Source organism: Panthera onca, chromosome B4, assembly GCF_046562875.1.
Source record: "Panthera onca isolate mPanOnc1 chromosome B4, mPanOnc1 haplotype 2, whole genome shotgun sequence".
Lineage (NCBI taxonomy): Eukaryota > Metazoa > Chordata > Mammalia > Carnivora > Felidae > Panthera > Panthera onca.
Window position 1 is genome coordinate 127,210,596 of NC_138345.1, and position 14,803 is coordinate 127,225,398.

Here is a 14,803-nt window from a genome sequence, read left to right on the forward strand (position 1 = left end):
TGGAGGCTCTTGAGAGGCAGTCAGTGGGTGCCAGGGTGGAAAAGACCTCTTTCTTCACCCAACACCTATTTACTGAGCACCTACTACATTCTAGGCACTGTGTGAGACAAAACAAGTCATGATCCCAGTCTAGTGTGTAATGCTGGGAAATGAGACATTATTCAACTGAATTCACAAACAAACTTACAAACTGGGGAATATGAGACTATCTGGCAGGAGTCCTGTTCTAGTTTGATGTTGAGGGAAGGGCAGGGAAAGCTTCCTCTGAGAAAGTGTCCTTTGACTTGAAATGTGAAGGTTGAATAGGAGTTGCTAGGTAAAGAGGAGCAGAAGAAGCTCTTATGCAGAGGGAACGACATGTTCAAAGGCCCTGAGGCTTTGCACTTGAGCAGAGTTAAACCAGAGCTGCCAATCAGGTGTCCAGTAAAGTTCACTTGTTTCCTCTTTGTCACTCTCCTTGGTTCTAAGGCCTGTGCTCTCTACCCTTAAACCATGGGGCTTTAGGCTGATTGCTGGACTTCTCAGTTTTGGGGAGTTAACCTCACCTCAAGGTTCTCACCATCTATGGCTTATGTGAGTCCTCGATAATTAAGCCTTGAGAATTTTCCTTTACTCTGCCTTTCTGATGCATTTGACTTGGCTAATTGTTTCAGATTTACAAAATGTCAAGTAGTAGGCAGGCTGGCAGGGCATATGTGGATTTAATTTCTGGCTGTGTAACCTGTGACACGTTTCTTACCTATCCAGAGTCTTGTTTTCTTGGTCAACCCAATGGAAACAGTGCTCTTGCAAGTTAGTTTTAAGCATTGGCTATAATATTTGTATAGTGTGTCTGTTTTGCTTACTGTGTGTTTCTACCACCCTGACACAGTGCCTGGCACATAATAGTCACTCAAGAAACATTTACTGAATGTGTGAGAGGCTCAGGCACCATGGACTACGTTAAGAAGGTGTTCCACGGGCAGGCAGTCTTTTCCTTTTTACCACTGACACCATTTCCTATGACACTGTCAGGTCAGGGCAGGCCTTTCGAAAATACCAGACATAAGCTTTGTAATTCTGCTGTTACCCACTTTGACCAAAGAGGGCAGCCGTCAGCATTCTTCACTTTATTTTCTTAAAACAAAGGTTGGCTTCCTTAAAAGGCACTTGTATCTAATCTCCAGCCATCCCTCCACACTCTCAACATTAGCTACCTTTGATAAGTGCCTCGGGGCTTGAAGATCTATAGTCTGGCCTTGTTCTTCTTCATATCTGTTTTTGTTTGAGTGCCCACTGGAAGGTCCTGAGCTGACTGGAAGGTTCTGAGTAAGCGGAGCAGAGGAGAAGCAGCGGAGACTGCTTTCGAAAAGAGCCTCTGAGCTGTGTCCACCTGGTGTCCACAGTCTTCCTGGCTGAAGTTAGGGAAGTTAAAGAGAGAAAGGGGGAGTCTTGACCGTTTTAAAAGCTACCCAAAGGGTAAGTTACAAATGTACCACGTTCTTTTTGGCATCTGTGCTATATAATCCCCGGAGACAGAGAGTGGACATTACTTCTTATTCAAACCACAACAAAGTCCCCCACCCATCTTCGCTGCATTTTGAGAACAGATTTGCTGTCTGTCTGCAAAGACACATCTGCAGGTCTGCTGTACAAACGAGTGAAGAAGTCCTTTTGCTTAACAGTTCCTTGGGTTTCCTACTCTTGGACCTATCCTGGAGTCCCTCGGCTCTCTTAGCAAACAAAATCCCAATTAGTAGAAAAATAAAATACTACAGACAGCTCCTGAGATGTTGCCAGCTGTTCTGGTCTCACAAAAATGACCTGACCTGAAAGCTCTAAGTTCTGAGAACCATTCGTCGGCACGGTATTTTTCTGGGCACTGCTTCAAAGGGGCCATGGTTGAAGACCAGGCTGCTATTCTGGTGGCCTCTTGTGTGGGATAAAGTTTCCCATGGGCCCCTGGGGAGGGCTGGAGAGCTCAGCAGGGGGTGTTCTGAGCACCCCTGACCTGTGTGTGCCTGCATGACAGTGAGCAGGTCAGTGCCTCTGAACCAAGTGGAGTAGAGCTTTCTAGAGGTCATCATGCCTCCTAGGCTCTGGCACATGCTGAGCTGAGCCAGTCAAAACACTCAAGGTAAGACCTCTGGGAGAAGTTAAGGGGCTTGGAGGGGGATGTTGGAGGAGACAGGGATTCCTTAAATGTTAACTCTGAAGATCAGAAACAGGATGTGAACTGGAATTGGACCATTGGTGGGTCTCAGGCAAAGTGGGGCAAACAAGGCCGGGACTTGTTTCTAGGGGTTTCTTGTGGCTTTGGCACCCTCCAATCAGCTGACCAGTCGGGCACCCATTTGGGCAGATATCATCCTAAGGGCTGTTGGCAGGGACAAAGTGATGAGTTTATCACTGCCCACCTGAGAAATGTCATGTGTTGGGGCAAGACCCAGCCTATATAAAGTTGGGTATCCCTGCCTACTCTTGGCTTCCACTGTTCCCCTGCCCCTTGTCACACACTCTGTTTTCTGTTTCTCTGATGGGCTAGGCTGTCCAGCCCCCAGGCCTTTGCCTCTGCTCCCTCCCCCATCTGAAGGCCTTTTCACTCTCTTTCTCTCAGCTGACTTGTGATTTCTCAGATCCCAGCTTAGGCAGGATGTCTCTCTACAACACACATCTATAGCACCACCAGGGTCTTACCTAGGGAGTAAGCACCAGCTTAGAAGGGAGAGGGTGTTTCTGTGGTCTGGGCTTCTAAATGGCTAGTAAGGCAACTTCTGCTACCAAAGTGCTCACCAAGCGTGATTAAAATGGCTGAGGCTTTGCTCCACAGGGGGTGATCAGGAAGGGAATGTCAGCACCCCAATGCACAGAAAGTGCCTAGCTTGGTTGGGTGTGTCTGATACATGCTCCGGTGGCTCCCTGGGCTATAACCATTTATCTTCTTAAGATAGAAATAAGCTTCTTGAGGGTAGGGCCTTGTCCACCTGCTGACTACTGGATCCCCAAGACATAGCACAGGATCTGAGGCATGTAGTCAAACACTTGTGAAATAATGGTGAATGAGTGAATTAATTCTAAGTACTCATGTTAGAAGGAGGAAAAGGAGGAGGAGGGAGGAGGAGGAAGGAGGAGGGTCAGGGAAGAGAAAGGAGGAGGAGAAGGAGGAAGGAGGAGGAGGAAGGTCAGGGAGGATAGAGGAGGGAGTAGGAGAAAGGAGGAGGAAGAGGAGAGGGAGGAGGGGAGAAGAGAAAGGAGGAGGGTCAGGGAGAAAGAGAAAGGAAGAGGGTCAGGGAGGAGGATAGAGGAGGTACAAGGATAGAGGAGGAGGGTGGAGGAAGGAGGAGGAAGAACAGGAGGAGGGGGAGGAGAATAAGGAGGTGGCACCACTGACCTCCTTTCTGATGCTGAGCCTTGGGTTTGTCATCTGTTGGTGGAGTATGGGTGCTGTCACTCCACAGGCATTTATGAACTGAGGCCTCTTGTAACAAGAGCCCATGACTCACCTTTTTAGACATGAATTTTCAGCATATGGAGATCAGGGTTGCATTTTAGCATCTCAGATCACATTTTACCTGCCTCCCTCTTCTTCTCTGGATGACCTTTAGGAACTCAGACTCCTGACCTGCACTACAAGAGCTAAACAGGAAACCATCTCTGTCTCCCTTTATTGTGTTACCTTCGATTCCCTCCTGTAGCCTCATCCTTCATTCAAGAAACATTTTGAGAACCCTTGGCACATTCTAGGCACCAGCCAGGCGCTAGGGGTCATAGATGCAGTCCTATTGTCTTTAAGCCAGGCTGATGAGTGCCAAGGAACTGACCATTAAGGTAGAACGTGTTTGGGAAGAAAGGAAGCCAAGAAGACAGGAAAGATTTAGTGAGGCCTGGGATGGGCAGAAGGCTTCCTGAAGGAGGTGGCATTTTAGCTGGGTGGGTCTTACAGGGAAACAGACATGTAGGCAGATGACTGAGGGGAAAGTCATTCTTACTGAGACAAGGGGCATCACAGGACAGGTCAGTGTAGTGGGGGGGGGAGTGATAGTGTAGTGAGGTGGGGGGGCTTTGCAATTGTAGGACCTGAGATGAGGCCTGAACCCCAGAGAGCCCTGTATACGTCACTGAGCTATTCAAAGTAATCTTCTTATGCTGCAAAACCAGGGGAGGCTTGAGGAGGAGCTGCTGTGGGTAGGGTTGCTGTTTCTATCTCTTCCTGGGAGAATGAGGGGGATATGGGGAAAGGATCTCCCTTCCTACTTCCTGTGCTTTGGGGTGCTGACATTCCCCTTCTGGCCACCCTTTGCAGAAAAAAAAGCCTCAGCAATTCTAATCATGCTTGGTGAACACTTTGGGGCAGTTGCCTTACCAGCCTTTTAGAAACCTGGACCACAGGAACACCACCTCCCTTCTCAGAAGGTCCTCACTCCCCAAGTTAAGTCAGTCCTGAATCCAGGAACCAGCCAGTCCTACGACTTTTGCCCTGTCCTGGGTCAAATGATCCACACCTCTGTCCCAAGCTGGCTGTGACTACAGGAAGAAATTGAGGGTAGCTGACTCTAAAAGTGGTTATGCTGCGAATGAAATGTAATAATACCAAGTCCAGATGTATGCCTAGGTGGTGACTCTTAAATTTTGTCTTTTAATAGTTTAAAATTGAGATCACCACTTAAAACGGGAAAGCGGGAGTGAGAGGTGGGTTTTGCTTGTGTTCCTTTTGGATAATCTCAAAGTTCCAGGCAACTTGACCTTTCTGGGCCTGTGTTCCCTTTGCTCATCTCTCTGGGCCCCTTCATTTCATACATAACCGACGTCAGCTGGGGCCCCAGCATGTTTCCTAGACTGCTCCAGCAGAAAGCTGGAGTGAGGGGAGCTAGGAGCCGGCACGTGCCCCTCCTCCCCCTTGGCCAGGAGGTCCAGGACAGGGCATCCCCGGCCAGCCTTGTCTGAGGACCCTAGGGCACAAGGCGGGCACTGAGAAAAGAGGCTCTGTGCAGAGAGAGGTTTTAATATCCTCCTGCCTTTAATAGCTTTCCCTGAGATGGAAACTTGGGTTGAAATGATTTGCAGCTCTCCAGATTTTTCTGAGTGTGTGTGTGTATTTGGGTTTATTTTTAGCCGCAGGGGTTCGTTCCTTGCCAAAAAAACCTGCTTAAATAAAACCAAGATTAATATTTTTACTTAACGGAAAGAGTTAGTCAGGACAGGCTTTGAACTGGAGACTCCCTATCTTGATTGGGAGTGCATCTTAACTGTCTGGCCATGGCTTCCACAGCAAGGAAAAAGCCCTTTGAAACTGACCTAGAGAAGTGCCCTCAGAGTAGGATGCAGGAAGGGCCTATTGTGAGGCCTCGCCAAGGGGCATTCTTCCTCGAACAGGCTGCCCCTCCCTGCCCCCCTCATGTTCTCCAGGGCCCTCTTCCTGGAAAGGCAAGGTCCTGGCTCCCATCAGAGCCCCAGGACTCTGCCTCACTCCCAGCTCCTTCCGTAGACCCTCCCCACCAGATCTGGTCCAGGCTTCTGCTTCCTCTGGATTCAGATAAAGCAAACGGAGTCTCTCCTCCGGGATGGGCTGAGGCCGAGATCCGCTTCAGCCTCTAGGGGAGTTCCAGATGCCTCTCCCCATGGACAGACCTCCCCCCTCTTTGTGCCATGCCAGCAATTTGTTCTTGCTCCTACTGCTGTGTTTGCTATACTTGAATATCATTTACCTATCTCCTTGCCTGCCTTTTTAAACTTGGCCCCTGAATTCCTCAGGGCCTCATTTATCTCCGCGTCCCTGTGAGCCTAGCACAGTACTCCATAAATGATTGTTGAACAGATGTTTATCTGGCCCTGTGAACTGAGAACTGCTATTATCCCCTTCTGATGGAATAAAGCTCAGAAAGACTTGGTCATAGGCCAGAGCTTACCCAGAGGAGTTATCTAATTTTTTTTTTTTTTAAATCACCCTCCACGTATGTGGCACTTCCTGCTTCATGTATTCAGCATCTATATATTAAGGACTTGTTTTGTGCCTGGCTCTCTGGTTGCTCAGGTATAGCTGTTAGTAAAACAAAGAACCTGCCCTCTGGTGAGGCTTGCATTCTAGTGAAAAGCACAGGGACATAGGCTATGTCAGATGACGGCCAGTGCTGTGGAGCACAGTAAGGCTGGCCAGGGGCTATAGGGAATGGATGAGGATGGGATATGGGGGATCGTGGAGGCCTCCTGACCAGGCGATATTCGAAAGAGGTGAGGGAGGGAGCCCTGTGGCCACCGAAGGGTGTTCCAGCGGGGGAACTTTAAGGGCAAAGGGGAGGTGAACAAGGGGTAGGGGGCTGGGGCCCAGAGCAGAGCAAGTTGCCGTTTCCAAAGGGCAGGAGGGTTAATAGGACTGGGGTGAGTGAGGGGCATTTTTAGGAGCTCAGTTTTGGATGGCTTGAGTTGGAGATGTCTTATTAGACCTCCAAGCATAAACGTATACTACGTGTAGACTTGTGTCGCGGACGTTCTGGGATGGAGGTTGCAAAAAGGGGAGCTGCCAGCTGTACAGATGGTATAAAGCCACAAGCTGGGTATAAGTGAGAGGAGGACGAGGAACCACCACTGCCTGGATTGAGCACCGTGGAGGTCATGGGTGGCATTGACGAAAGCTGCTTTGGTGGAGTGGAAGAGGGAGTTGAGGTCATGGCAAGACGCTTTCAAGGTTGGCAATCATCACCCCAATTTGTAAGCCGGGATGGGAAGTGACTTGCCCAGTGTTACACAGTGACAGGACAGTGACTGCATCCAGGTCTCATGTGCTCCATGCTTGTTCATTCCAGTGTATCATGGCCACTCCTCCAGGGGTTTGCTTGATCTGCCCTTTCAGCCTTGGAGTTTTTGTAGAGGGGCTTTTGGGGCTTGAGGTTGTGGTGACAAATGGGGTGGAAACCAGACAGATCCAGTTAGAGCCTTTAGGTCTCTGCCCTCCACCCTTAATCCCTGAGGCCCTTTCCTCAAACGTGGACATCATCAAAGCGTCCCCAAAGAGGCAGCAGGTAATTGAAAAGAACTCGGAAACGGGTCACCGGAGGTAGATATGAAAGATTCCCAAGGGGGGATGCTGAGTCGGGTCTCTTGCTGCCTTCCTCTGATTAGCACATTTAAGAGCCTACAAGTAATCACCATCAGCAACATAACAGTATAGCATCTGTTTAGCTTCAGGGTTACAGCGTGCCTGTTTATATATACATTGTCTCATCTAATTAATCAGCCTAATTAACCTCAGACTCATGGTGTTGTGAGAAACCTCAGGGATCATCAGGTTTTGTGGTTTCTAAATTATTTTATTTTCTTCCTTAAAAGCTTGCTGAGGAGCATAGTATGCTAAACAGATGATACTCTGTTATATTGCTGACGGTGATTACTTACAGGTTCTTGTTACTAATCAGAGGGCATGTGTGTGACAGTGATTGGGAAAGAGTAGTGGTGTGGTCCAAAGGATAGGGAGTCACTGGGGGCTTAGCAGGGGGCCTTCCTCCTAGGGACCAATCCTCCTCTCTGATCCTTAGCAGACCTGACAGGGTGTGGGGAGGTGGAGGAAATTACGAACTGGTTTTCAATCAGTATAAATCCCATGAAAAGGTTTTCAGGCAGTCTGCTTTCCTGGGAGACTCACCAACTTTTGTTCCACTAGGAAGCAAAACCAGCCTCAGGGGACTTGACTTCCTTTACATAGTTGGAAAAGGGGGACAACAATAGCCACTGCATAGAGTTATCATGAGAATAGAGCAAGATTGCATGCATGCACTGCTTGGCACACAGGAGGGGCTTAAAAAATGGTGGTTGTTGTTATCAATGTGTTCTAGACCCTCCCTCTCCTCTACACTTACTGGTGTGATGCAACGAAATGCAGGGAGCTGATGGTTAATGAGTGGGTGGGCAGCTGGAGAAGCAAGAGAGCCTGACCCTGCCCTATTTGGACAGGCTAAAATGCAGCATCTCCATGGGGCACAGGACCAGGGAATTGCTTAGTGGGCTGAGCCAGATGGTCTGTGGGCCTGCCTTGCGGTGGGTCCCTTGCTTGTCTTTGTTAGGAGCTCTCGGCCTCAGAAAGGCCCTGTGGATGGCAACCAGGAAATAACCATCAAATGAGTATCAGAGACGTCCTGACCCCTCTTTCCCTGGAAGGAAAGTCCAAGTCTGGGAAGGCAAGTGAGCCCACAGTGCAGGCCTTTCTGCTTACCTAGACCTTGCCTGCTAGGGTCCTGTCAGAAGAATGTTCCCCTCCCTGGGGTTGACACTAACAATGACTTCTGCTTTTGGAGAAATTCGTTCTAGCTGCTGGCCAGGTGGGCCTTCCTTAGCCCTGCTATCCTCCTAAAAATCATACCTTAAGCCAGGAAAATCATTCTATAGGGCCTTCAGAGAGACAGGAATGGGAGTGTGTGTGTGTGTGGGGGGGGGGGGGTGTGCATGTGTGTGGCACTGGAAGTATCATACTCACTAGATGGCTGAATCACCTCCTCTACCGTGGGGAGGATTTGTAGTGTTCTCAACAGGATCCTAACATGGGTAGAATCCATAGTCTTAAGTTGGTATACATTAATTCAGTTAAGGGATCCTTGATCCAAAATCCAGCCAAACTTTCAGTGTTCCAACCTACTAGTAGGAAACTTCAACTCTCAGATCGGGGTAGAAATGTCTGGATTTGATTGAAGATGGTTGGATGGGGGGTAGTAGGAGAGGGTGAGGCAGGGGGTTCCTCATGGGTGTCTTTTCCCCCTCTGACTATGCTGATGAATAGCGGATGTGCAGTTTCTGGACACAGCAAGCAGTAAGCTGCAATAGAAGCCGAATCTTGTTTGCCACTGGAATTGTTTTTTTGCTCAAAACTTGTGCCACTTGTGGTCTACATTACTATGGATGGAGGTGGGGGCAGAGAGCACACAATTATATTTCTGGAAGGGAGGTGCCTTGTTTCTTTTGTTTTTGCAAGCTCTTACTAGCCCTCCCCACAAAAAAATTATTTAAAGAAAGAATATGATATAGAGATATTACCTTTACCCCTGGATCCTTAGGTATATGATATATTTAAAAGGGCCCTACATATGTTTACAGATCTATGTACCAATTACATAAGCACACATAGCCTGGTCAGTTTCTTCTTATAGACGTTAAGTGAAAATACTGTTTACTCTGTTTTCCTTTGACCTCCATACCTCTGGAAGCCCAGGTTCCTTTCACAAGGGGAAATAAGAGGTTCCAAGACTGAGAGTCAGGCTGTTTGTCATTCCCCCCTTCTCTGACTGATGCCTTCATACCCTGGAGATTAGCCCTCTAGCCATGAACTTTTAAACTTTGTCTTCCCACTAGGTGTGCTCTGTGGAGGTAGGAAATGGGACTTCTATTTCTCGTCATCACCCCGCCAGCACACCAACCCAGCTCACGCCCATGTTGGTTTGGCTGCTGGGGGACGCTGGGTAGACGGTGTGGGGCCATGTTCTAGCCTGAAGGAGCATAAAGAAAACTTGTGTCTAGCTCAGCCCCTCTATAAATCTGGCTTCCAGCCACTACACCAAGGTGGCAGGAACGGCCCACATGCTGCCAGCTCTAAGTTTGGAAACTGTCTTCTGTTGTTGTTGGAGAACCGTGACCTCCCACACCTCCCCTGTCCACTGTGGCCCCCAGGCCAGCGAATGCCTCGGAAGCACCCTTAATGCCAAACAAGAAAGTACAAAATAGCACACATTTGCATTGCAGAGAGAGAAACCGAAGCAAATAAAGACATGTTAATTCATAGACCTAATAGGCAGATTTGAGGTTGGCTGGTGTTTTTGCTGTGGAAGAACTTTGTGGATCTCTTTGGGAGAGCAGAAAGTTACTTAATTTTAGTCCAGTTGGGTGCAGTTTTGTTTTTATAAAGAAAACACTGGTGTGGTCTCTGTGCTGGGCCTTTTCTGCTTGTCTTTCTGGACCATAACCATGTGATCTCATTTGGTCCTGGTTGGCTGCGGTTGGATTACATGTGGGTGATGAGACAGGATAGGTACCTGTGATGAGGTGGGTACTCCAGACTTAAAAACACCTTGTACGTTTGTTCTGACCAGTTTATGTGTGTCCACCCACATCTCCATGAAGTTCTGCATGATATCTTGAGGGGCTTGCCTTTCTTCCCATCCCAGAGAGAACCCCTAGGCCTTTGCTTACAGTGTATGTTAGAAGCTGAAGATGCTCAGATAGACAAAGAACAACAGAAGTCACAGTGGTGGTGGTGGTGGTACTATAACAGCAGTGACAGCAGACACACTGTTCTCAGTGTTTGTACTTAACCCTCACAGCATGAGGGTTAGGAGGAAGTGTTATAGATTAAGAAATGAAGGCCCGGAAGGGTTTAATGACTTCCCTAAGGCCATGCAGCACCAGTGCTGGGATTTGAACTCAGGGCAGTCAGGCTCCAGAGCCCTGGCTGTTCAGTGCTTTGCCATATTGCTGCTCCACTAGAATTAAGTATATCACTTGTAAGCCACATAATGGGCAATGGGCCAAGACAATCAGAAATATTTAGGCGAAAAGAGGTGGGGAGGGCAGTCCACAGGGGTTTGCCTGAGGCCACACGGTAATGGTGGAATTGAAATGTGGCTTCCTGACTGCAAAAACTTACTCCCTTTTCAAAGAACTATTCTCAGATGAAAATGTTCCAAGCTCAGGCCATTTCAGGGTAAGGAAGGAACTGGCTCACTGTGTGTGCAGAAGCTTCCAGAAGTACCTACCTTTATGGGACAGGTCTGCTTATGACGTGTTATGTCTAAATGAAGTCAAGCCATTTTTGAGCCAGGAAAGGGTAGACGTTACTATTTAAAGGAGCCCCTTTTGCTATTTCTCCCCCCCCAAGGCAAAGACTCACTTGCTAGTTTACCTTCTGTGTTAATGAAGCAGGAGAAGGTGGAGCCAAATCAATTCAGGAAGAATCAATAGTAAAGTCCTGGCAGATATGCTTTCTGCCCAACAGTTAAGCTGTTACAACCTGACTGTGGGAGTTACTGTAGAGGAAATAGTCCCTGGGCCTCTGGGAGGCTGGATCCCTGCCGAGGATGCTGCAACAAAGTTAGACACAGAGGTGGAAGCAGAATCTTGAGGGAGCTTGCTTGGCCTGGGATCTTGCCAACCTCTTATTTTACAGCAGACTTGGAAACAGACACTCGCCTCCTCCCACTGCCTCAGCTAAATTGCTAACTTTGCCAATGGGCTCTGTGTTTTACCCTCCCTGGCAAGAAGGTCTGGAGGGTCTGTTGGTTCATCTGGGTCCTGACTTCACGTCTGACTGGGAGAGAAGGATCCAAATTCGTTTGGGGAGGAACAGGATAGAATCCAGTTGAGATGGGGGAGATTGGTCCCTAATAAAGGTGTTTTGTTCTATTTTGTCTTAACTTAAGAGATTAGAGTCAAATGAATTGAGAAACACTGTGGGATATCCAAAATGGAGGATAATGGAACTACCAGAATGGGCAGGGCTGTGTGTGTGTGTGTGTGTGTGTGTGTGTGTGTGTGTGTGTGTGTGAAAGGTATTCTGCTTAACAGACATTTATTGAGTGCTTATTTTTTTGGGAGGCTAAGTACAACTGGAGATAAGAAAGAGTGACAGGATCTTAGGGCTGAAAGGGTTCAATTTGTGGCTCAACGCGTGGCTGCTAATGTGTGCAAAATCCATTCCATCCTGGGCAAGGTCCTAGCATGAGAGCATCCAGACTCCCTTGATGGAGACACTCTCTGTCCCTAAGGAAGCTTCCCCATCTCTTGTTGCCAGTTTTGTTACTAGAGAACATTTTTGGTTGAGTCAATGAATACAACTTCTCTGCAATTTCTGCAGTGTCTTTAAGATCTCTCCATTTATTTCTCCATGTGCCCATTCTATAAATACTTTAAGACAGCTTTTGGGTACTTCTTCACTTAAAATATAAAGAGCACACACAGCCTCTTATAATCTCAAAGTAAATCCCTTCCCTCTCTGTGTTCTCAGGGCATGTAGTAAATGCCTCTCTTCCAGCCTTCCTCACACTGGGTCTGTCTAATTGTTTTCTTGTTCATAGTCAATTAATATTTACTGAGCAACTCCTTTCTGCCAGACATTGTACTAAGAAATTTCAGAAGATCTTTTGTTGAATCCTTATTCCAATTCTTCAATGTAGGTAGAGTCACACCCTCTTTACAGAGGAGAAAACTGGGGTTCAGTAAAGGAGGTGGCTTCCCTTCTCTGTCTTCTTGTCTGTATAATGTGGATGCTAATACTGTCCCTGAAAGGCAGTCATGAAGAGTAAATAAATGAGGTGTACTACTGCACATAGTCGGTGTGTGACAAATGGGAGTGACTTCTAATGGCAGCAATCCTTCCATGGTCAGCCCATTCCGCTTTTGGTGATGATGATAATGATGATGATGATATTAATCATGTTTATGTAGCATACACCATGTCTGAGACACAGTGCTGCATTTCATGTGCATCATCTTACCTAATCCTTTCAATTAAAGAGATTGGTACCATTATCATCCTAGCTTTACAGAAGAGGAAATTGGAGGCCAGAAACAAAGTTACTTGTCCACAGTCCTACTAGCCATAAAAGCAGAGCTGGGGTTAGAACGGTTCGGTTGGCTCCTGGGCACCCCCTTTTCCCATATGCTCCATCCCCCACCACATCCTAACTGTGCCATGCCATCTAAGTGCTGGGTACCCAGGGCCCGCTCAGAATGCTGACTGGGCATGGAAGGAGGCTGGGTGCACATGCATTGCAACCCTGCAGGCATGTCAGGACTTGCAGAGGAAGAGCCCCAAAGGAGACAGCACTCAGAAAGATGCGTTGGTAGGAGAGAATAGGTCTGGGAGACCATGCAATGCTTAGATGGACAGTGGAGGAAAGGCAAGAGACTCTAACAAGAGAAGTAGATTTTCGATTACGGTGAAACCACAGAGTCAAGAAACTCCTCCGGGAGTGAGTGCAGCCTAGGAATTTCCAGGGTCGGCAATTGTGAACATTTGGGATAATTAACTTGAATGATGACTGCCTGCCTTCTTTCCTCCATTCCTCTCCCACCCCCCAGTGTCTCTCATCTGAATTCTTGCTTTTATAAACACAATCATCTATTCAACTTGGCCCAGAGGTAAGAAAGCAATTCCAGGCACCCTGGGGGTTGGATGGCCCAACCTGAGACATAGTCCCTGATGTGGTTCAAGCCTCCCTAACCTCATTCCTGTCTGCGTCTTGCCTTTTTCTGCAGTGATCCGGGCCAAGGTGGTAGGGAAGAAGTTGGTGAAGGAGGGGCCCTTTGGCACACTGGTCTACACCATCAAACAGATGAAGGTGAGTGACGGAAGCCCGTACCAGAAGAGTTCCTGGGTTGTTGTGTGGTTTTTTTTTTTTTTGCCAGAAGAGTCCTTGCCAGGGGAGGCAGGGTGGGTGTATGTAGCCCCTCCCCACTGCTGGAGAGGGTGTTTCTAAGGCAGAAGAAAGGGATGGGTAGGAGGTGAGGGCGGGGACGGGGGGGGGGGGGGTGGGTGGCTGCTTCACCCTAGGGCCAGCACAGGTGGAGTCCCTCAGAGGCCATTGTTAAGAGGCTCCACTCTGGAACCACACGGCAGACAGCCTTGTTCCCTGGCAACTGTGAGACCTTGGCCAAGTCACTGCCCCTCTCTGGGCATTGGTCTTCCCATCTGTAAAATGAGGGGATGTGACTAGCTTGTCTTACAGGTTCTTCTGAGCTCTGACTTTTGAGTTTCAAAAGTTCCTACCAGTCTTATGCAGTTGCTGAGGTTACAACTTATGTTTAAGTCCTCGAATCTTTACACTGAACTTCTGCTGATCACAGGAACCTTATCCTGGTGTAGGAACTGCCCCCGCTTTCCCTATTTTCCCAGATCATGCCTCCCAGCTGGTTAGCACTGTTTATTAAGCATCCTCATATAACTGAACATATTCCTGAGCATATTTGCACCATGAAGCACACTAAGGAGGTCCATCTTAACAAAAAGAACATCAGATTTGAAACCTACAAAACTTGCTTCCTTGTCTCAGCTCCATTCCTGACTAGCCTGCTTCCCTTAGAACCACCCTTTCCTGGGCTTCAGTTTTGCCATCTGTTAACAGTGTGGGGTTGGGCTAGGTTCCCCTAAGAGCTCTTCCAACTCAGGCATTTCAGGATTCTAAGTGCCCTGGGACACTGGTGGTATTACATCTAAGGAGGAGTTGCTTTGGGTGCCAGAAGGGGGTACTTATGTCTGCCTTCGCAGAGAGGGCTGGTGGCACTTACTCACCCTGAAGAGCACAACTGGTCCACCACCCCACCTTTGTAAGCACCTCCCTATGTGCAGCACTCTGTGTCAGGAGCCTTGGAGGCCACGAGAAAGATGGGGTTCCCATGTTTAGGAAGTATAGTCAGGCTGGGAGAGAAGACACATGTGCGTGACTAAGCAGAAGTTCAAGGTGGGGTGTGCTCAGGTCCAAGGGGACTGCCAGCCCTTTTAGTCACTGCCCATATTTGTGTCCTCAAAAACTAGAGCAGGACCAGACACGCATCAGGGACTTGGTGGATGTTTATCCATCTAATGGAGAAATGAGGGTGGGACTCTACTGGCCTGAAAACTCCTCAGAGGAGACAAGACTTTGAGCCCCAGAGTAGAACTGAATGAGAGTAGTGATAGCCTGTGGGGGGTACCCAACCATTCTGGAGGCAGACCTCCAGGCCTCGTTATTCCTGCGTCCTGAGGCCTGAGGTTTGATGTACTAAGTTTGTGGAACCTGTTGCTTTCGATTCAACTTTGGAAACATCCACAGCCTTCTGGTTATGTAATGTCCAGAGTCAGCCCTGGCTAGGT

General features: G+C 48.2%; 2 protein-coding genes across 3 annotated transcripts in view; one reads left to right on the forward strand and one right to left on the reverse strand.

Moving 5' to 3' along the window:
* Positions 1–14,803, reverse strand: part of SYN3 (synapsin III) — a 465,237-nt gene that overhangs the window by 277,827 nt on the left and 172,607 nt on the right. The gene's annotated exons all lie outside the window — the stretch shown is intronic.
* The window catches only part of TIMP3 (TIMP metallopeptidase inhibitor 3), a 59,256-nt gene that overhangs the window by 32,133 nt on the left and 12,320 nt on the right, over positions 1–14,803 (forward strand). Inside the window, exon 2 of the mRNA XM_060656524.3 lies at positions 13,210–13,292. Coding sequence (XP_060512507.1) covers positions 13,210–13,292 — 83 coding nt within the window. The remainder of the gene's footprint in view (positions 1–13,209; positions 13,293–14,803) is intronic.